We start from the raw sequence: 22467 nt of genomic DNA, 5'->3' as shown, positions 1-22467 counted from the left end.
CATTGAAACAACTTACTGAAATTTTACGAACTAAAACATTGAACTGATGTTTTAATTATTCTAACTTAATTTGACTTTTTTTATCCAAGGAATCATGGATAAAGTACATGGAAAAAAAGAATACGCAGTAGACAATCCAATCTATAGTCAAACAAAGTACCATCGAGAGGGCAAATAGTGATTTGAGTGTGGAAACCAGTACGAATATAACATACACCAATTACATGTGCAAACAAACTATAATATGTATATACCATAAAATTGAACTCATTTACACTGAATGGTGAATTCACCTTTACATCACTCCAACATTTTCAACACAAGCCCTCTTCAACTTTTGACATTAACACATCACTCCACTACTTAAACGACACCGCTCCAAACTCAAAACGTGGACAAAGAAAAACAGAAGAGAAAAGGATAAGTTTTTCAGAATCTTTGGGAATACATCCCCCCATTTAGACATTCAATTCATAAAACACCACTGTACATTCAACAAAAATCTGTGATCATACACATTCACTTCCTGAGAATGTTATTGGACTCCATCACAAAGAGTTTAGTGAAGTATTCTCCTCTTCATTTTAACCGAGTGATTTTACTGCCTCAGCAGTCCTCCATTTCATCATCGTCTACTATTTCTTCAATCTTCATCTTTTTCACTGCTTGAGCAGCATCACTCCTCGGTCCATTAGGGAGCTGAATCAATATATCAGATTTTTTCCCAGTGGCAGCATTGACAAGCCCTCCATTTTTCTCCACTCGGTAGCTTAGATCTTTTCCATCTAATGCAGCATCGACGTAGACGGTTGAATTCTCATCGATCTCCTCTTTCACGAGCATCTTGGATAACTCAGTTACCACTCTTTTCTCCAACCACCTTCTAATAGGTCTTGCACCATAAACCTGTAATGCAATTGTAACAAAAGTTAACACAATCAATTGTCAACAGTATTTCACTTCCACACACCAACAGTTCTACGACAATTTTTACAATGTTAGATCACCTAAAATGTTACTACAGATAATTGTCCATGGTAAGTGAAATTAGCAACTGAAAAAAAAGTGTGTAACCCGCCACAACAAGATAAATACAAAAATCTACATAGTTGGTATCTTAACTCAGACCCTAGTCTAATCACCATGAAATGTGGGGTTGAAATACCAGAAGGTGACACTTACAGGGTCATAACTCTGAGCAAGTATGACATCTAACGCGGCCTCGGTAACGCCCAAGGCAATACCCATCTCAGCTAAACGGCTTGCTACATCTTTCAGTTGGTGACGGCATACTTGCCTCAACTGCTCGTGTGATAAAGGATCAAACACTACAATCTCATCCAGCCGATTCAATAACTCAGGCTTAAAGTGCTTCCTCACCTGTCACAAAAACATATATGTGAACAATTGAAACTCTAAAAATAATGTATACTAGCAAACAATGCTAAAAAAATTAGCAGCAAATAGGCTGTTCGAACTTACCTCCTGCATGACCATATCGCGAGCCTTCTCCATGGTGCACTTGCCCATTAATCCTGACAAGAGATACTCTGCTCCAAGATTTGAGGTCATAATAATGACTGTATTAGTAAAATCAACTGTACGACCCTGACCATCTGTTAATCGTCCATCGTCTAGCACTTGAAGTAAGGTATTGAACACAGTAGGATGAGCTTTTTCCACTTCGTCAAAAAGCACTACACTGTAAGGGCGCCTCCTCACAGCTTCAGTGAGTTGTCCTCCCTCCTCATGTCCAACATAACTGCACAGACAGAACATGTTCAGCATTCGTCACTCGATACGTAAAACTATTAAATACCTACAGAGAAGTGGGGCTACACAGTTCTACAAAAGGTGCAATTGTACACCACAATCTCATTATGGCAGATATAGTTGACTCGTAAAAGTATGATTTGTTATTTTATCGTATCAATAGTTAAAGGGTCCTTACCCTGGTGGAGCACCAATCAACCGGGCAACAGAATGCTGTTCCATGTATTCGGACATGTCAATTCTGACCATCAACTTGTCATCATCAAAGAGCTGCTCAGCGAGAGCCTTAGCAAGTTCAGTTTTTCCGACACCAGTTGGTCCCAAGAAAAGGAATGAACCAGTTGGTTGTTGTGGCCTTCCCAACCCAGCTCTAGACCTTAATACAGCCTCAGCAACAGCTCTAACTGCATCATCCTGCCCAACCACTCTTTGGTGCAATCTATCAGCAAGACCAATCAATTTCTCTTTCTCATTCTGACCAAGCCTTGAGACAGGAATACCAGTCCAGCGACTGACTACTTCCGCAATTTGATCAGGTCCAACAGTCTCAGTTAACATTGTACTCTCGTCTGTGCTACTCTCAAGATTTGCTATAGCAGCTTCCACTTCTTGGATAGCCCCATACCTAAGATCTGCTGCTCTAGCAAGATCATATCTTCTTTCAGCTTCTTGTAAAGCATACGTGAGTTCATCGCGCTTTTGCTTGAGCCTGCGAAGCTCGTCAACTCTTTCCTTTTCTTTCTTATACCTCATCGTCAAAGGCTGGAGTTTGTCCCTCAAATCATCAAGTTCTTTTCTCACCTGAAATAGTAATTACATTATTTGTCCACATTTCCTATACAGGTTCTAGAATTATAGGTCAAATCATTTCCAGGATGTAATACTTACTTCAATGAGTCGAGCTTTGCTAGCCTTGTCCTTTTCCTTCTCAAGTGCATGAAGTTCAACTTCTAGCTGAATCCTCTTTCTTTCAAGATTATCAATTTCTTCAGGTTGACTATCAAGTTGAACTCTTACATTTGCACAAGCCTCATCAACTAGGTCAATAGCTTTATCTGGCAAATGACGACCTGAAAGTAAAAGTTCACAGATTACTAATCCCAATATTCACAAAATTATGGCAAACTGGCAAATGATACGCAAAACGACAGTAGCGATTCTCCATAGCAAGGGACAGAAAAAGCTTTAAAGAAAATCCGTATCAATAAAGAGCAAACACATAATCCCATCCAACAAATAAAGGTGAGTATGCATCAATGATACTTCTATCAGTCGGAAACTACAAACCAAACGTTAGAGGTCACCTTGAAAAGCACAAAGAAGCAGAATATAACTTAATCATTCAAATCAGACATGATTCGGCTAAATTAGGTATAAAACTAGATTCACACCCATCCTGCTTAGACGTAAAGGAAAGGGATCCTCTCTTTACAATTTTAGGAAATTTTTTGACAACCACAATACAGACTTGTGACGTATCACATTTCAACGTTAAATACATTACTATATTCCTGTAGTGGCATCTTTACTTGATTATTGATCAAAGGTGAAATTCATCAAATACAACAACAACAACAACAACAACCCAGTATATTATATTCCCACAAGTAGGGTCTGGTGAGGGTAGTGTGTATGCAGACCTTACCGGCTGTTTTCGATAGACCCTCAGCTCAAGAAGACAAATTCATCAAATACACAATCCCAAAAAGGACATACCTGTAATGTACCGAGCCGAAAGCTGAGCTGCAACCACAAGAGCTCTATCTTGAATTTTGACACCATGGTGCCCTTCATACTTCTCCTTCAACCCACGAAGGATACTAATAGTGTCAGGAACACTAGGCTCAGCCACGTATACCTGCTGGAAACGCCTTTCAAAGGCAGCATCCTTTTCCACATACTTCCTGTACTCCTCGAGAGTTGTTGCACCAATGCACCTTAATTGGCCCCTAGCAAGCATTGGCTTAAACAAATTGGCAGCATCCATAGACCCTTCAGTCCTACCAGCACCTAAAACCAAGTGAATCTCATCAATAAAAAGGATCACTTTCCCTTCTGCTTCTTCCACTTCCTTTAACACTGCCTTCAACCTCTCTTCAAATTCACCTCTATATTTTGCTCCAGCAATTAATGCTCCCATGTCCAATGCTATAAGTCTAACATCAGCCAAATTACTCGGGACATCGCCTCGAACAATCCTTTGTGCTAGCCCTTCAACTACTGCTGTTTTACCAACACCAGGCTCACCAATAAGCACCGGATTATTCTTTGTCCTCCTCGATAAAATCCGAATTACTCTTCGAATTTCTTCATCCCTACCAATCACCGGATCAAGTTTTCCTGCTTGTTCAACAAGATCACGACCATAAGTCTTAAGTGCTTGGAAATTAGTGTCCCCTGAAGCACTTTCTACCTTTTTACCCTCTTTTCCCCTAAGTTTCTCTACTTCTGATTTCACTCTTGCTGCACTAACCCCAGCTTCTTTTAAAAGATCACCAATTTGGGAATCTTCTAGAAGGCCTAAAATCAACTGATCAACTGCCAAATGGGTGTCGCCACGAGACTTCTGCAGCGATTGTGCTCGTCGGAGCACCTTAATCAGTGAAGTGCTAGGTGGGATTTCATCAGGTGCTGGTGTTTGAGAAGGGATTTTCTTCATGGCTTGTTTGAATACCCTTTCAACTGAATTAGCTGTTTCTTCACTACCAGCAGCATTCACAATTGCTTGCCGGAAAATACCATTGTGATTGGATATTAAGGCCACTGCCATATGTAAGGGTGTAAATTGAGCATGCCCTGCTGATATAGCTAGTTCATGCGCCTCAGCAAGTGCCTCGCTGCTCTTGTGGGTAAATTTCTCAGGATTCATGACTAATTATGTTTGTTTCAACGAACTGAAATAAAAGAACAGAATGTGAGGAATCATTTATTAGTAAAATTTGCCATAACATGAAACTTACCTAGAGAAAAACAGGTGAAACTAAATTGAGCACAGTGAGTCTAGGTTTGATTTTATATGTATAAGAAGTAATTTCTGACCTATATCCACAACCAGAGACACGATATAATTTTTTACATGTGCAGTATACTTTTTCAAAGAAGGATGTTCAACTAACGACCCTTCAATATGTGACTACGCTGGAGCCACATGGAATAAAGAGAATTGCAAAGTTAAATGCCTAAATAGGATAAAAACAGAGTTTTGAATTCCCCTTAGAATTACTGGCTCCGCAATCATACTATCAAACCAACTGACTTACTTATGTTAACTAAAATCAAATAAAAATTGGACTCCGGAAACAGAACATAATGATCAATAGCAAAGCCAGTTATATTTTCCGAAGCAACTCAATCACGAAAAAAGGAGGTGCGTTCCATCAAACGCATCAATGGAATAGCAAGTACGCATACAATGCCACAAGAATAAATCCACAAAAATAAATTTTGACAAGCAAAAAAATAAAAAATGAAAATCGAAGAGAAGAAAAATAAGCTCAGTAGAGACATGCAAGCATACCTTAAACAAGAAATAGAATTTCTGAGAGCAGAAAAGAGAATTCCTTTTGATCTGTTCGGCAAAATGCAGTACAATTTCAAGTGTTTGTTCGAATACGTATGGAAGTGGGGGAGGAGAGCGGTGCTTATAATAACGAAACAGATAAGTCTGGAAGTTTAGAAGGTGAGCCTAGAAACTACTAGATCCTTTTGTATTTCCATAAGTGCCACGTGGCAATACAATGATTACGTGGAATATCAAGTCGTCTCTGGTGACTACTAGATTGACCTGGGATAAATTTTACATAGTTCACTTTGGTTCCAGTCGAATTTGACTCCCCTCCATTTCTCATCCTCTCAATTTCCCCGAGTTCCTATTTAGATTTATGACACTTGTCCTCTTTGTATATTAATGATCCAGATTTAATTAACTATCAAAAAATCTTAATCATGGTTAATAAGGTTGATATTACCATTATTTTAGGAAATATACTTTAGAACTTTAATAAGAAATCATTATCTCCAAAAATATTATTAAAGTATTTGCCTAACAAAATACGAAAATGTTGTTTTTTTTTTTTGGCTATTAATAAATACGTTTCAACTTCATATTTGTTCCCTGTTAAATGGGTGACTTCATGCCTTCCATTCAGTTTCTGCTAGTGGAAAAACTAGTTACCTTAAGATTTTTTTTTATCCAATGATGTACAATTGTTAAGAAAGTTTCTCAACAAAAACAAAAACAAATAGAGGCGATAATGTCAAATTTTAAATATATATTGCAGCAATTTATTCCGCCTTTTTTTGGTGTGTGGTTAAAATCTACGTCGAGTAGGCAAATAAGTTACATATTATCTTCATTTAGTCCGTGTATTCTTAATATTATTTTTGGAGATGAAGATTTCATACTAAAGTTAGAGAGTATTTTTTTTCCTAAAATAAAGGCATGTTAACCATGATTAAGACTATTTGATAGTTAAATAAATCTGGACCATTAATATGTAAAGAGGACAAATGTCACAAATCTAAATAAGAACTTGGGGAAATTGAGAGAATGAGAAATGGAGGGGAGTCAAATCCGGTCCCAGTCATATTGCAAAAAGAATTTCATTTTCTTTTGAATTAGTTTTAGGGAAGTTACTCATTTGGTTTGCAATTTCCTTTTAAGAGGAAGAAACATATTCAAAAACATTCCTCCATAAGCTACAATGTTACATATTTGAATCATGTGACACTTATGAGATACACTAAATTACTAAAAAATTCAAAAATATATTCAAGAAAGCTAAATAAATTTGAAAAATTTACATATGTATAGAGACATTACCATGAGCGCAAAGTTGCATATATTTTATGGTGTGAAAAATTCTTCCATTCAAGTAAAATTTTAAAAGTTGTGTTGTACATGGTTTGCGGAAAGGATAGTAAATAGTAGGGGTGTACAGAAAAAATCGATAAATCGCACCAAACCTATAATTCGAGTCAAATCGGGAAAAAAAATTGATAGTAGGCTATAATTATGTAGTTTAGCTATCATTTACGCTCCAACTTAGCTGCACTTTATTGATATATGAATGTTAAATGATAACAAATTGCTCTAATTAAGAACTTTGTGCTTTGTAGGAGCAATTCTGGGCTATGAGGACATTAAAGAGTGTTTGGAGTTAATCTGGAGCAAGGAAGGCCAATCGGAGGTGAGCGCGCGCAAAAGAAGAAAGAAAACTGAAGGCAGAAATATCCTCCAGGTGCACTCGCCGCGCTCGTCAGGCAGAACAAAAGGCAATATGCGCGGCCTATCCGCGATTGATCCACGGCCGCGCACGTCCCTCCGAGGATTTTTATTTCAGGGGTAAATTTGTAAGTTCAGAGGCGGCTCTCCTTGACCTATATGAAGCCCAACTCGCCCAAAAAGAAGGTATCTTGGTTTTGGAAGGATTTTGAAGGCAAGAACAGGCAAGAAGCAAGACGGAAGATTCAACATAGAGTTTTTATCTTTCTTCCTCTTATTTTTATCATTGATGATGAATTCTACTGTGATGATTGTTAAAACAATTATGCATAGCTAAACTCCTAATCTAGGATTTTGATGGAACCTATTGGAGGATGATTTTCTTGTTATGTTAATATAGATTTGCCGTAGTATTCTCTCTATTTGTTCAACTATATTGTGATTGTTGTTGATTGAAGGGACCTCAATCGACTATGCCTATTTAGTATGTATTACTCGGGAGAGAGTACATATTTAGGTAGTTATTGAACAACAACACTCCTAACGTATATGAGGGATCATTACGAAGGGTTTAAAGGTGGGATTAGGGATAACAAAACCTTGTGTGCGATCTAAGTGAGCTGTACGTAAAGCTAGCTAGCGTAATTCGGGAGAATATGTCTAGTATATTGTTGTAATTACTCGGAGAGAGTTACGACAATCAGAGTGCTCATGATCGATAGAGAAGACTGAGGCAAATTTATAGCAAACGTAGCGGAAAAGATTCCGACAATAGGGGAAATCAGAACCTTAGATCATTCTCATTCTTGTCTACAACTCATTCATAGTTAGTTCTTAATTATTGCATTGTCATTACATAATATTTAGTAGTAAACATCCAATCTTTTACTCAAATATTTTCGAAGATTGAATACATGAATTTGTGTAAGTCCAATAGCTGTGGTTGATAGGTTAATTCCCTGTGGGATTCGACTCCGGACTTGTTAACCGGAATATATTTGTAGCGACCGCTTTGTCCTTTTTATAAGGCATAGTTGGGCGTGATCAAATTTTGGCACCGTTGCCGGGGAATTAACGGTGTTATTAATTACAGCTAAAAGAAGTGCTTAAATTCTTAGTGTACTCAATTTTCTTCAATGTAAACTGAATACATTGAAATTCTAACGTTTGTAGTCCTGGTGTTACATGTTCATGCCTAGAAACTCCTCAAGAACTGGTGAAGTGTTCGAAGCATTATCAGATCTTGAGAAAGTTTTCAAGGCATTGAATCGTGCAAACAAGAAGGGCAAACAACAACAGAACTCAACTGAACAAATCAAACCTGACATGGAAGACGATTATCTAAACAACAGAAACAACGTGAATGACCCGAACAATCAGGGTGTGGTGCCTCTTGTGCTAGAGACAGGACTGTATGATTGGGCGCAACCCACCGGTGACAACTTAGCAACCGCAATTGCAGTTCCTCAGATACAAGCAGAATCATTCTAAATCACAAATAACATGCTACATTTGTTGCAGAACAAGGGACTGTTCTCAGGGTCATACATTGAAGATCCTCAGCACCATCTGAAGAATTTCCTGTCGATCTGTGCCACGCAAAGGCAACATAATGTGACACTGGAAGCAATACAGTTGTTGTTAATTCTATTATCAGTGACGGGAGCGGCTCAGACTTGACTTAATTTACTCCCCATAAACTCCATCACTACTTGGGAGGAATTAGTCAAGCAATTTGTGAACAAATTCTATCCACCAAATAAGACTGCTCAACAAATTGATAAGATATTGAGCTTCAGACAGAAACCAACAGAGACATTACAAGAAATATGGGAGGGTTTCAAGGGTCTGCTGGTTACGTGTCCACATCATGGTATTCCGGAGCAGATGTTGGGGCAGAGGTTCTACATGGGTTTGGCAGATAGCTTGAAGGCCAATGTTGATGCTTCAGCGGGTGGAGCATTTTTGAGCAAAATATTCAGAGAAAGCAAGATCCTACTTGACAAGATGGCCAAACACTCTAGATGGACAACAAGAAACGCTCCAATCACTCCTGTAGTTCACTCAGTGGTTTTAGACCCAAATAACTCCATAGCTGAAAATATTGCCACTTTAGTGACACAAATGAGTATCCTCACCAAAAAGGTTGATGAATCAGGCCAGAAACAGCAGGTACACATAGTTGATGCAACTAATGGGGGCTTATGCACATCATGCATTAATCAACCATATGTTTGCTCGTGCAGTGCTGAAGGTGATAACCAACAATATCAGGAAAACATGAACTATGTGGCCAACTACGGGGGACAAAGGCAAGGTGGTCAGAATTGGGGTTAGCAGAATCAACAATATAGACCAGCTCAATAACAGTACAACAACAGCAACAATCTTGGGCTATGCGACCACAGGGTCAAGTGGTGCCTTACCAAAGGCAACAGGGTTACAACCAGCAAAATCAGCAGCAGGCTTATCAACAACCTCAACAACAACAGATTGTGAGACACGAAGATAGGTTTGCTAAACTTGAGGGAATGATGCGACAATTGATTGGATCCATCGGGAAAATAACTGAGAGAGTAGACTCACATGAATCAGCGATAAAGAATATTAAGATTCAATTAGGACAAATTTCGATGGCTTTAAATAATCGTCCCCAAGGGACGTTACCTGCAGACACACAAATCAATCCAAAAGAACAAGGCCCGAAACAGCTTATGGCAGTGAGTTTACGGAATGGTAGAGACCTATATCTGGAGCAAGAACTTGCTCGTGAGAGCAGACCTACTGAGACACTGGTGCCAGTACCCATTGAGATAGATGATTCAGCAGGGTTAACTAAGGTGACAGTACAATATGCACAAGAGAACGCCAGCAAAGAAAAAGAGGTTGTGAACGAGACTGAGGTAGCACAGGAACCGATAGTAGATTCAGTGCTTGAACAAGAAAAATATCAAATTACAGGGAAGAAGAGACCTCCAGCACCATTCCCCCAGAGATTGGCCAAGTATCAGAAAGATGAGCAGTACAAGAAATTCTTGGAGATGTTGAAGCAAATTCAGGTAAACATTTCATTGATTGACGCTTTAAAGGAGATGCCTGGTTATGCAAAAATGATGAAGGACTTGATGTCCCGTAAGTTCGACTTTCAAGACTTGGCCACGGTTACACTATCTCAGACTTGCAGTGCTGTTGTGATGAGACCCATTGCTGAGAAACTGTCTGACCTAGGGAGTTTCACAATCCCATGCACAATAGGCAACTATGCGTTTGCTAAGGCACTGTGTGATTTGGGGGCAAGCATAAACCTAATGCCCCTGGCTATCTACAAAAGCTTGGGCATTGGAAGAGCTAGACCCACGTCCATGTTACTACAGCTGGCTGATCGGACAGTGAAGAGGCTCTTTGGTATTCTCGATGATGTATTAGTACAGGTAGGGAAGTTTGTGTTCCCAGCAGATTTTGTCATTCTTGACTGTCGGGTTGACGAGGAAATTTCCATAATTTTGGGAAGACCATTCCTGGCCACTGGGAGAGCTTTGATTGATTGTGAAACGGGAGAGCTCAAAATGAGATTAAATGATGAGTAAATAACATTCAACATGTAGAAATTTATGCGGCGACCAAGCGAAATTGCTAACTGCTCTCTAATAGAAGCCGTAGATGTAATTTTGGAGGAGGAAGATGAGACTCTGAACATCAAAGACCCTCTAGCAGCCTGTCTCATGAACTTAGATGAAGCAAACGGTGAGGACTTGGCGGAGTGGGTACTTGCTCTTGAAAGCCAGGGTTTTTGGAGAAGAGAGCTTGAGTTTGAGCCTTTGCATTTAGAAGAAAGGAAAACTCCTCCAGCTAAGCCGTCGATAGAAAAGCCACCAGAGTTGGAATTAAAGCCCCTACCACCTCATCTTAGGTATGCTTTCTTGGGACCTAATTCAACTTTACCTGTGATTATCTCATCTAGTCTGTTAGATATGCAGGCAGAACAGCTTTTGCAGGTATTGATGGAGTGTAAGACTGCAATTGGCTGGACCATTGCAGATATTAAGGGTATTGATAAGAAGAAAATATCATGCATATAAGTATCATTTTTTTTAATTTAAATACTAATGTTTATATTTTAATTGCAGGAATTACAATAAATAAGTACAAAAAAAAAAACAATAAATTATATAATAATCAAGAAGAAAAGAAAGAAGAAAACAACAAAAAAATCATACCAGCTTGAATGTGATTTCAAGACCGTGACCACCAAATGCAAAAGTAACGAAATCAAAGATTTGCAAATCCTATGGAAACGTGACTTACCAAAAGCATTCAACGGAAGCTATAAAATGGGAACTCGGAGCTATTGGAATGGGACAGAAGACGAAGGCAGCAAATTTTATATATTTTACTTTTTAATTATAAGTTTTGGAGGTCAATTTCTTCAGTTATTCAGTGTAAGAAATTACTCTAGTTCCCGTTTTTAATTAAATAGTGGGAATTATTCTCCTTGAATATTTCTTTCTATTTTCTTATTTAATGGGTAAGAATATTTCCGTTGTCAGTACTAACTCCATTATGAAGTAACTTTTCTTGTGTTGGGAGAAAGACGGATCTTAATATTTCTATATAATAGTAGATATTATTCCTCAAATTCACATACTTGAGCTGAAGCTTTTCATTTAAATTTTATCTGCTTTATAGTTAGGTGTTATTTAATTTGTTAACATCTATCTATTTCGTACTATATATTAACTTCTTACTAATTTTGTAATCGAAAGAGGCGGAAGAAGTAATATAGTTAATTTTGGTATTGATAGATGTTAGCTTTTATTTAGTGACATCTAGCTCTTATATGTTAAAATTGACTCTACACTTATTTGTAATCGAAAGAGGCGAATATTATAGTAATCAATTATAACAAGCAGGGTAACCGAAAGGGACCTACTAAAAAGAGCACGTTTTAGTTCAAGTATATATTTCTGGTTATTTAATATTACCATTTTAATGATTAATTCGTATAACTGAGAGGAGTGCAATTAATTGTTCAAACAATAATAATAATAATATATAAATGTAATCGTAAGAGGCATTTATACATTTATGAGAAATAGAAATTGAAGAATAAATATATCTACTGTATAATAAAAATATTAAGTGAAGTCAGGATCCCAACACCCTTTTATTATATTTGTGAAAAGTAAAATATTTTTTTACTGCTCTATTCATGCATTTTCAGTTAATTAATTTACAACTCAACTCTCTCTGATTTTCTCAAATAGTAACTAAAACAAGAAACGTCTGTAGAATAGATAAACCAATCTCTGTGGGTTCGACATCTTTCTATACTATAATTTGACAGAGTACGAGTTTAATTTATACATACGCTAGACACTCGTCAGGTATCAGCCCGGCATTTTGTGCGCATAAGATTATACTGGAAGATGGGCACAAACCTTCCAGAGAACACCAGAGAATGATGAACCCCAACATAAAAGAAGTGGTGAAGAAAGAAGTGATTAAATGGTTAGATGTGAGAATCATATTCCCCATCTCTGATAGCAACTGGATTAGCCCAGTTCAGTGTGTACCAAAAAAGGGAAGTATGACGGTAGTGAAAAATGAGAAAAATGAATTGATCTCTACAGGAACAGTCACAGGTTGGCGAATTTGTATGGATTACAGGAAGTTGAACTTGGCTACTCGGAAGGACCATTTCCCACTGCCATTCATTGATCAAATGCTATATAGATTAGCAGGAAGGTCCCACTTTTGCTTTCTGGATAGATATTCGGGGTATAATCAGATTTCGATTGCCCCGGAGGATAGAGAGAAAACGTCGTTCACCTGCCCTTATGGTATCTATGCCTTTCGGAGAATGCCGTTTGGCCTAAGCAACACACCCGCCACATTCCAAAGCTGCATGATGGCCGTCTTCACATATATGGTAGAGGAAATAATGGAGGTTTTCATGGATGATTTCTCAGTGGTGGGGAACTCATTCGAGGATTGCCTTGTGAACTTGAGAAGAGTCTTGAAAAGGTGTATCGAGACTAATCTGGTAATCAACTGGGAAAAGTGCCATTTCATGGTACAGGAAGGTATAGTCTTGGGGCACCTAGTGTCGAGTAAAGGTATTGAGGTGGATCGTGCAAAGGTTGATGTGATCGAAAAGCTTCTACCGCCCACATCCATTAAAGCAACAAGAAGCTTCCTTGGGCACACCGCTTTCTATAGGCGATTCATAACCCTTTTGTGTTTTCTGATGAATGCAGGGTAGCGTTTGAGGAATTGAAGAAGAGACTGGTAAGAGCACCTATCATAGTTGCCCCCGATTGGGAGCAACCATTTGAGCTGATGTGTGATGCGAGTGACTATGTTGTGGGTGCACTTCTTGGCCAGCGAAAAGATAAAATCATGCATCCAATATACTACGCAAGTAGAACGCTGAGTGGAGCCAGTTAAACTACACTGTGACCGAGAAGGAGATGTTGGCTGTGGTGTTCGCATTTGACAAATTCAGGTCATACCTGATAGGCTCGAAGGTAATTATTTATACTGACCACGCTGCTCTCAAGTAATTAATCGAGAAGAAAGAGTCAAAACTGCGCCTGATTCGGTGGGTGCTACTGCTGCAAGAATTTGATTTGGAAATCCGTGATCGAAAGGGAACGGAGAACCAAGTAGCTTATCATTTGTCTAGGCTGGAAGGAGCTAAGAAGAAAGTTGAGGTAGAAGAGATTCTGGAAACTTTCCCAGATGAATAACTACTAGCCACGAGTCTTGAGGAAGTGCCATGGTATGCAGACATTGCAAACTACCTGGCGAGCAGTATTGTTCCTTATGACCTTTCCTCTGTCCAAAAGAAAAAGTTCTTTCGTGATTGTCGCATGTATTATTGGGATGAGCCTTATCTGTTCAGGATTTGTATTAATAACATGATCCGGAGATGTGTCCTCGAGATAGACCAGTCTTCTATTTTGCAGGCATGTCACGCGTCACCATAAGGTGGACATTTCGGGAGAGTAAGGACAGCTGCGAAAGTCTTGGAGTCGGGATTCTACCGGCCAACAACGTTCAAAGATGCACGTTTATGGATAAATGGTTGTGATGAATGCCAATGAACCGGAAATATTTCCCGCCGACATGAGATGCCCATGAACCCAATTCAGGAGGTAGAAGTGTTTGATGTATGGGGAATCAATTTCATGGGGCCTTTCGTCAACTCATATGGCAGCAAGTACATACTCGTCGCTGTAGACTACGTGTCCAAATGGGTGGAGGCTGCAGCGCTCCCTACAAATGATGCAAAGGGGGTAATTGGGTTTTTGAGAAAGAACATATTCACCTGATTTGGCACTCCAAGGGCAATAATCAGTGACGGGGGCACTCACTTTTGTAATCGAGCCTTCGCCAAGTTGTTGGAGAAGTATGATGTACGCCACATAGGTTGCCACCCCCATATCATCCACAAATAAGTGGGCAAGTGGAAGTTTCAAACAGAGAGATAAAGAGTGTGTTGACTAAGACTGTGAATGCCACTAGAACGGATTGGGCGAGAAAGTTAGATGATGCACTTTGGGCTTATCAAACCGCTTTTAAAACTCCAATCGGCATGTCGCCATACAAGTTGGTGTTTGGGAAGGCGTGTCACTTACCGGTGGAGTTGGAGCATAGAGCTTGGTGGGCGTTAAGGCAGTTGAATCTCGATATTGAAGTTGCGGGAACAAGTAGAGTCACGGAGTTGCACGAGATTGATGAGTTCCGATATCACACTTTTGAGAGCACTAGATTATACAAGGAGAGAATGAAGATGGTACATGATAAAATATTATTGAGCGGAGTTTTAAACCCGAAGATAAAGTATTGCTATACAACTCAAGATTGAGGTTATTTTTCGGGCAAATTAAAATCAAGATGGTCAGGGCCATTTCGTGTAGTTGAAATTCATCTCACTGGTGCCGTAGAGATTACTGCAGAAGATGACTCTCGCAAGTTCAGAGTCAATGGGAACAGATTAAAACATTATGTAGGCATGGATGCAGAAAAGGTCGTGTCAATGATTCATTTGATCGAGCCTCCGACGTTGAGCGAACCTTAAATGCGCTTACCTGCATCGTGCCACGATGTCAAATCAGGTGCTTCATGGGAGGCAACCCATTGAACTGTTGTATTCGTCGTGCCACGACATTAACTAAGGCGCTCGTTGGGAGGCAACCCAATTAGTAGTTGATTTTTAGTGTAGTTAGAATATTTGTTTTATTTTTACGTACTAACAAGTTTGCAGGTGAGTTAGGGCGAGTTGTACGTACACCAAGCGTTGAAGGACTCGGGGTGAAGGGACCAACCCGGAGATAGATAAAAAGTGGCGAGAAAGGAAAATTTCGGAGGTCAGGTCCGCGGCCGCGCTTGGACCGCGCATATTGCGTTCCACACTGCCTCGCACTCCTTGCAACATCCGCAGCCGCGGAACAACCGCGCGTAACGCCCCGTGTACTGTCTCACGTGCGTGGCCGCGCATGGACCGCGGACCGACCACGCACTGGGCGCCGTCTTTAGGTTTAGTTAGAGTTAAATTTTTTTTCTTCTTTTCTTATATTCTCTTTACTAATATCTTTCCCCCTTTTTGTTCTTTTATCCCCTACCCCTTTTCACTGAACTCATATACCCGATTTCCCCTAACCCCAACCCTTGTGCCCCGTCGAATCGACCCCCCACTCTATCCTCTTCTCTCTTTTAACTTCTTCTCCTCACACAACACACTCGCAAGTCCATCAAGTAAGGGCCCTTGTTTAAATTTTTGTTAGGTTATTTGAAATTCTTAGTTTTGTAGTTGTTTTCTTCTTATTTTTGTAGTAGATTGCTTATAGTCATGCGCTCTAGTTACGCTAGTGGGTATGTCGGGATAGTAGTAGAACTTTATCTTGACGGGTTAGGTGGACATTGGTATATCTGTGGTTGAATTGGGGTTCTCAAATTGTTATTTGGGGGTTCGGGTAAATTGTGCACATCATGTGTTTGTTTAAATGCCACAGTGAGCCGTGAATGTCATTTGTGACCAATTGTGCGAATGAATTCTGAGTAACCGCCTTTGGTTCCCATCTCTTGTTTTCGCTGATGGTGATATTTGTTTCAGGTAGTATGGCGCCCTCCAAGAAATGCAGAACCAGCGGTGCCTCCTCCAGTGGTCACGCTGGATCATCCAGGTCACGAGATTCAACTAATGTTCAGTAGTATGATAGTACCAAGTTTGTATCCAGCGCGGCTCAGGACCGTTTTGGTCACAAAGCATCAAAGAAGCCCATACCGGAGAGGGGAATTGATATAGGGCCCCTCCAATATGACTGTCCCAACATGTACAATGAATTGGTCCGGCGCAGGCTGGATATTTTCTTTGAAGAACTGGATGAGGCTAATTTGATGGTTGTTCGGGAGTTTTACGCGAACCTTCCGAAACATGTAAACGATGTTTGCACGGTGCGAAAGAAAAATGTGGACGCCTCTATTGAGGCCATTCGGAGAGCTTACCGGTTGCCAATGTTCGGAGAGGACCCACTACTATGAAGCCCATGGCAGACGATACACCACGTGGAGTTTGTTCTTTGAAACAATCTGTATGCCCAACAAGGAAGTTGTGTGGATTATACCAGGGAAGAAGTTTCATTCGGTAGCACTGACCTTCGAAGGGAAGTGTTGGCTGTATATCATCAATAGCCGCCTGCTCCCTTCCTCAAACACCACTGAAGTGAATGGTCCCAGAGCTGCATTGATCTGGTGCTTCATGAATGGCTACGATTTTAATGTGGCCAAGGTTATTCATGAAGAGATGTTCATCCGTTGTCCAGTCCGGTGGTATGGGTTCTTCTTCCTGTTCACTATATGCCGGGCAGCACGGGTGCCGGAGAACTTGAGCGTAGATGGAAGAGTGCAAAAAGAAACAAAGTTTCTGGCGGATAAAGTGACCATTGGGAATGACCCTATGGTACCTGGAGGTGCGAATAATGCTGATTCTGATGCACCAGAAGAGGGAGATGAAAGGCAGGATGAAGTTGGAGCAGAGTCTCCCACACATGAGCAAGTTGCAGAGGCCGAAGGAACATCTGTGGTCGGACAGAACACGCGGATGACAGCCTTAGAGCATGAAATGGCAGGGTTGCGCACTTCTGTCACAGACTTGAGGGCTCGAGTTGATGCACTGGCCACCTAAAATGCTAAATCGGAAAAGAAGATCATGGCTTAGCTGCGTGCGCTGGGGAGGGCGTGCCATCTCGACCCTAGCACTGTCTCCGATCAAGATTGATGTACCAGGGAAGTTTCCTTTACCTCACATTACATTATTTTTTATGCCATGGGGACATGCCATCATTTTAAGTGTGGGGTGAGGGATACTTTGTTTGTATGTTGTATATATAGGAATATGACTTGATCTTGATCTTTGGTTAGCTTTTCTAAATGTGTGAATGTGTGAAAAAGATTCAAATTTTCGACTTGTCCCGACGATGGATATCACTCGACGGGTTTCTTGAGGGTCTAAGTCGAAAGAAAGAAATAAAAAAAAAGGAGAAAAGATTTTCTTTTATAGGTAGCGTATCAATTCCCCCTTGGTTTTTCTTTGGACCGCGGTTCTTTTCCAAGGGTTTCGTTTGAACCGGGTGTAGTTAGTTTTTTTTTATTATTGTTAGTTAGGAACTCATGGGCGATGGGCGAAAATAGAAATAGGATCTCTTAACGTCGTAATGCCTTGAATATTGCCGGTACTTTAGTGTGACGCTTAGGCTCAGTTGTTGACTCTTGTAAGAATGCCTTAAAGTGTATGTTCTTAATTTGGCTTAAGTACCATGACTAGAGTGTTTTGATGATCCAATCTGGAGTGAGTCATGTGCCATGTATGTGTGAGGATTGTTGTATTCTGTGCACTGCATATTGATGCCTAGAACTTGCCCCATGTGTCTAAAAAGCGAAATAGTAGTTATGTTCAGTCTTAGAAGTGATATAGGCGTTTCTTTGTTGAGCCATATATATATATTTTACCCGTCTAATTGTTATGTATCGTAGTTAACCCTTTTGAGCCTGTAATCTTGTTTCTTTGGCAACCACATTACGAGCCTTACCCATTTATTTGAATTAACCATCTATTTGAACCCTCTAACCTCTCAGGAGAACTTGAATTGTTATGAAATGTGTAAAAGTTAAAGTGTGGGGTGGTTGGTTTGGCTTTTGAGTGGAACTAATAAAATAAGGAGAAAGGTGCATTGTGTTGAAAAAGCTAAGAGCCACGTGAATTGAAAAAGAATAGTTGCATTATTGCGGAAAAAAAAATACATACATACATACATACATACATACATACATACATATATATATATATATATATATATATATATATATATATATATATATATATATATATATATATATATATATANACACACACACACACACACACACACACACACACACACACACACACACATATATATATATATATATATATATATATATATATATATATATATATATATATATGGCGGTTCTTGATGTAAGTGTGCTTAAAGAAGTATGGGGTAATACACATTGATGTAAAGGTGGAGTTTGGTTTGACATAAGTAGGGTCTTAAATGTTAAAATGTATGTATTAAAGTGCTTAGGGAGGTGTAGTCACTCTTATATCTAAATGTATCCTACCCGTCCCTCAGCCTACATTACAACCAAGTAAAGTCCTATTTGATCCTAGACAGAATAAGCTCGATTAGTAGAGTAGTACACTACGGGCAAGCCTATGGAGCATCTTTTGTGGCACAAGAATATCGCTTCTGAGGGTGAGTGAATTCTGTCTATATTAAAGTTCCTCTTTGTGCGTGAATGTTATTTGATTATGGAATGAGTCTCTTTTATCGTGAGCAGGCACTTGATTCATGAAGGAAAGGTAAGTCTTGACCTCTATGTTCGAGTAAGTGAGTAAGTTAGGGATATTGCGTGGCCCGTGGGAGTCAACTCTTGAGGTGAAGAGGTTACACTACTGTGCTCAATCTAGGTGAAGTATTCTTGGTGTGACGAGTTAGAGAAGTCGCTTAGTGAAGTAGGCCTCTGTAGAGTGTGGTTTGATTGCTAGGGGACGAGCAATGGTTTAAGTGTGGGGTGTTGATAGTAGGCTATAATTATGTAGTTTAGCTACCACTTACGCTCCAACTTAGCTGCACTTTATTGATATATGAATGTTAAATGATAACAAATTGCTCTAACTAAGAACTTTGTGCTTTGTAGGAGCAATTCCGGGCTATGAGGACATTAAAGAGTGTTTGGAGTTAATCTGGAGCAAGGAAGGCCAATCGGAGGTGAGCGCGCGCAAAGGAAGAAAGAAAACTGAAGGCAGAAATATCCTCCAGGTACGCGGTCCATCCGCAGCCGCGCACTGGCCGCGCTCGTCAGGCAGAACAAAAGGCAATATACGCGGCCCATCCGCGGTTGATCCGCAGCCGCGCACGTCCCTCCGAGGATTTTTATTTCAGGGGTAAATTTATAAGTTCAGAGGCGACTCTCCTTGACCTATATGAAGCCCAGCTCGCCCAAAAAGAGGGTATCTTGGTTTTGGAAGGATTTTGAAGGCAAGAACAGGCAAGAAGCAAGACGGAAGATTCAGCATAGAGTTTTTATCTTTCTTCCTCTTGTTTTTATCATTGATGAAGAATTCTAGTGTGATGATTGTTAAAACAATTGTGCATAGCTAAACTCCTAATCTAGGATTTTGATGGAACCTATTGGAGGATGATTTTCTTGTTATGTTAATATAGATTTGCCGTAGTATTCTCTCTATTTGTTCAACTATATTGTGATTGTTGTTGATTGAAGGGCCCTCAATCGACTGTGCCTATTTAGTATGTATTACTCGGGAGAGAGTGTATATTTAGGTAGTTGTTGAACAACACCACTCCTAACGTATATGAGGGATCAATACGATGGGTTTAAAGGTGGGACTAGGGATAACGAAACCTTGGGTGTGATCTAAGTGAGTTGTACGTAAAGCTAGCTAGCGTAATTCGGGAGAATATGTCTAGTATATTATTAGTAATTACTCGGGAGAGAGTTACGATAGTCAGAGCGCTCATGATCAATAGAGAAGACTGAGGCAAATTTATAGCAAACGTAGCGGAAAAGATTCCGACAATAGGGGAAATCAGAACCCTAGACCATTCCCATTCTTGTCTACAACTCATTCATAGTTAGTTCTTAATTATTGCATTGTCATTACATAATATTTAGTAGTAAACATTCAATCTTTTACTCAAATATTTCCGAAGATTGAATACGTGAATTTGTGTAAGTCCAATAGTTGTGATTGATAGGTTAATTCCCTGTGGGATTCAACTTCGGACTTGTTAACCGGAATATATTTGCAGCGGCCGCTTTGTCCTTTTTATAAGGCATAGTTGGGCGTGATCAAAAACCAATTGTGATTTGGTTTGGTATTGAAAATAAAAAACTGACCATAATTGGTTTGGTTTTGTTTTAACTAAAAAATATCAAACCGAAACCAGACCAACCCGTTAATATAGTTATACAATTTTTAAAAATATTTTATACATATACAATATTTATTGTAATGTAATTTATAAATATTTCTTAAATATTTTCACAATTTTATCTTTTAACGTATTAGTTCAAGTTTGGACTTAACATTCTTGAATGATAAATAAATTTTATAGCCATAAATGTAGTAACTCAAATAAAGTTCAAATCAATACTAATGCTAACAAAAGAAATTCAATTTAACATTGGAAATGACAATAGTATTGGATATCTATTTTTTAGTTTTAAATTGGTTTATAATAAAAATACATAACTTAGTTTATATTTTTCTTTAGTGCTTAGTTATGTAATTAATAGTACTTATTAGCTATATACTTATTTTTGAATGACCTATATAGTATTTTTAGCTTATGTTAATTTTCATTATGGCTTATTAATTAGCAACATTTGCTTCATGCAATTTTTATTATCTTTGTTATTGAATATTTAGTATAATGCTATAATTTATCTCATATTATTGTGTTATTTTCTCAGAAAATACATTATATAGTTGTATCTTAGTAGGACTAAAGAAATATTTGGAGCACAAGTTACATATTTTGTGCTATGAAGACTTCGGAGAAAACCCGAAAATCGAAAAACCCAAAAAAAAACGAGATTGGAAAACCCAACTTTGTTGGTTTGGTTTGGTTTATAAATTTAAAAATCCGACACCAATTGGTTTGGTTTGGTAATAGGTAATTGAAAAATCCGAACCAACCCGACATATGTACACCCTAGTAGATAGTAACACATTTGATTATCCAATGTGGTTAAACATCTGTCATATTCATGAAGCGCTTCATTATCACAATTGTAAAGAAATTCTAAAACAGAGTTAGAGTAATACGATAATCTTATAAATGTGAAGGAAAAAATTAATTCTTAAGCCATATTTGTGCTACTTAGTTCAGTAATAAGCACCATTTTGAGAAAAATCTTGCAATTATCCGATTCTTCAATACAAAGGTCGTGTATAATCCTCCATCTTTTTAATCCATTAAAAGATGGGTTGGATAATAAAATTTTAAAAAATTAGTCAAATATGGATAAAAACTATATTATCCACTTAGAAAATGGATAACCAATGAGTTTAACTTTTACACTTGTAAAGCTTCAAATTAGGGGTTCCTGAAGTTTAGGTGACTAGAAATTCTCCAAAATGTGATCATATTCAAGAAGTCATGGATAATATGAATATCCATATTATGCGCCAGTTAGCTATTTTTTATCCGTATTAAATATGGATCGGGTCGGATAATTTATCCTTTTTGTATTACCCATTGTCGACCCGTCCATATCTGACCCGACCCCCCATTTGCCACCCCTAATTATACATCTTGAAAAGAGCCAAATAGATTACAAACACGTTCTTAATTAAGAATACCAATTAATTTATATACTTGGCTCGCATTTTCTTTTTGGCACCTTTGATTCAGAACTCCCTTGGCAAGAACAGCAGAATGATACCTTTTCCTATAGCTGCTAAAAAAGGGATCACAAGGTTTAAACGGATAAGCAAAGAGTGCCCTCATCAATGTGTCACTCTCTTCTACCTCTTACTTTAACCACTCCAGATAACTACTCACAGTGAAAAACTGATTTTGATCCCAAAGAGAAGATGCTCCTAGAGTCTACAGACACACATGGAAACCTCAATCATCCCAGATTACAGAAGCTCAAGCTGCTATGTTGGTTCTTTGAGGCCAGAATGAAATCAAGCTTACCAGGTTTTAGTGAAGCAATTTCACATTATATTTTAAGGAGACCGTTTTTAGAAGGCAAACTAAAAGAACAGAAACTGAAGGGAGCAGGTGATCATGCTTTTACTCCTCTCCTTGCCTCTTTGGTATGGTTATAGAGTAACTTCTGAATCGAACCAGGTAAAAAAACTGCTGAACATGTAAGAAAAGACAAACAGC

At 38.9% G+C, this 22467-nt stretch overlaps 1 protein-coding gene across 1 annotated transcript; it reads right to left on the bottom strand.

The window, feature by feature from the left end:
• Nucleotides 228-5430, bottom strand: LOC109223788 (chaperone protein ClpB1-like). The gene is made up of 7 exons (XM_019388216.1): nucleotides 5291-5430; nucleotides 3490-4667; nucleotides 2662-2843; nucleotides 1952-2574; nucleotides 1483-1762; nucleotides 1183-1380; nucleotides 228-906 (listed from the first exon to the last, which is right to left on the bottom strand). Exons 2-7 carry the CDS (start codon nucleotides 4640-4642, stop codon nucleotides 607-609), a joined length of 2736 nt encoding a protein of 911 aa, XP_019243761.1. The 5' UTR covers nucleotides 4643-4667; nucleotides 5291-5430; the 3' UTR covers nucleotides 228-606.

This window comes from Nicotiana attenuata, chromosome 3, assembly GCF_001879085.1.
Source record: "Nicotiana attenuata strain UT chromosome 3, NIATTr2, whole genome shotgun sequence".
In the NCBI taxonomy this organism is placed as follows: domain Eukaryota; kingdom Viridiplantae; phylum Streptophyta; class Magnoliopsida; order Solanales; family Solanaceae; genus Nicotiana; species Nicotiana attenuata.
This window is presented reverse-complemented; position numbering and strand designations above follow the sequence as displayed.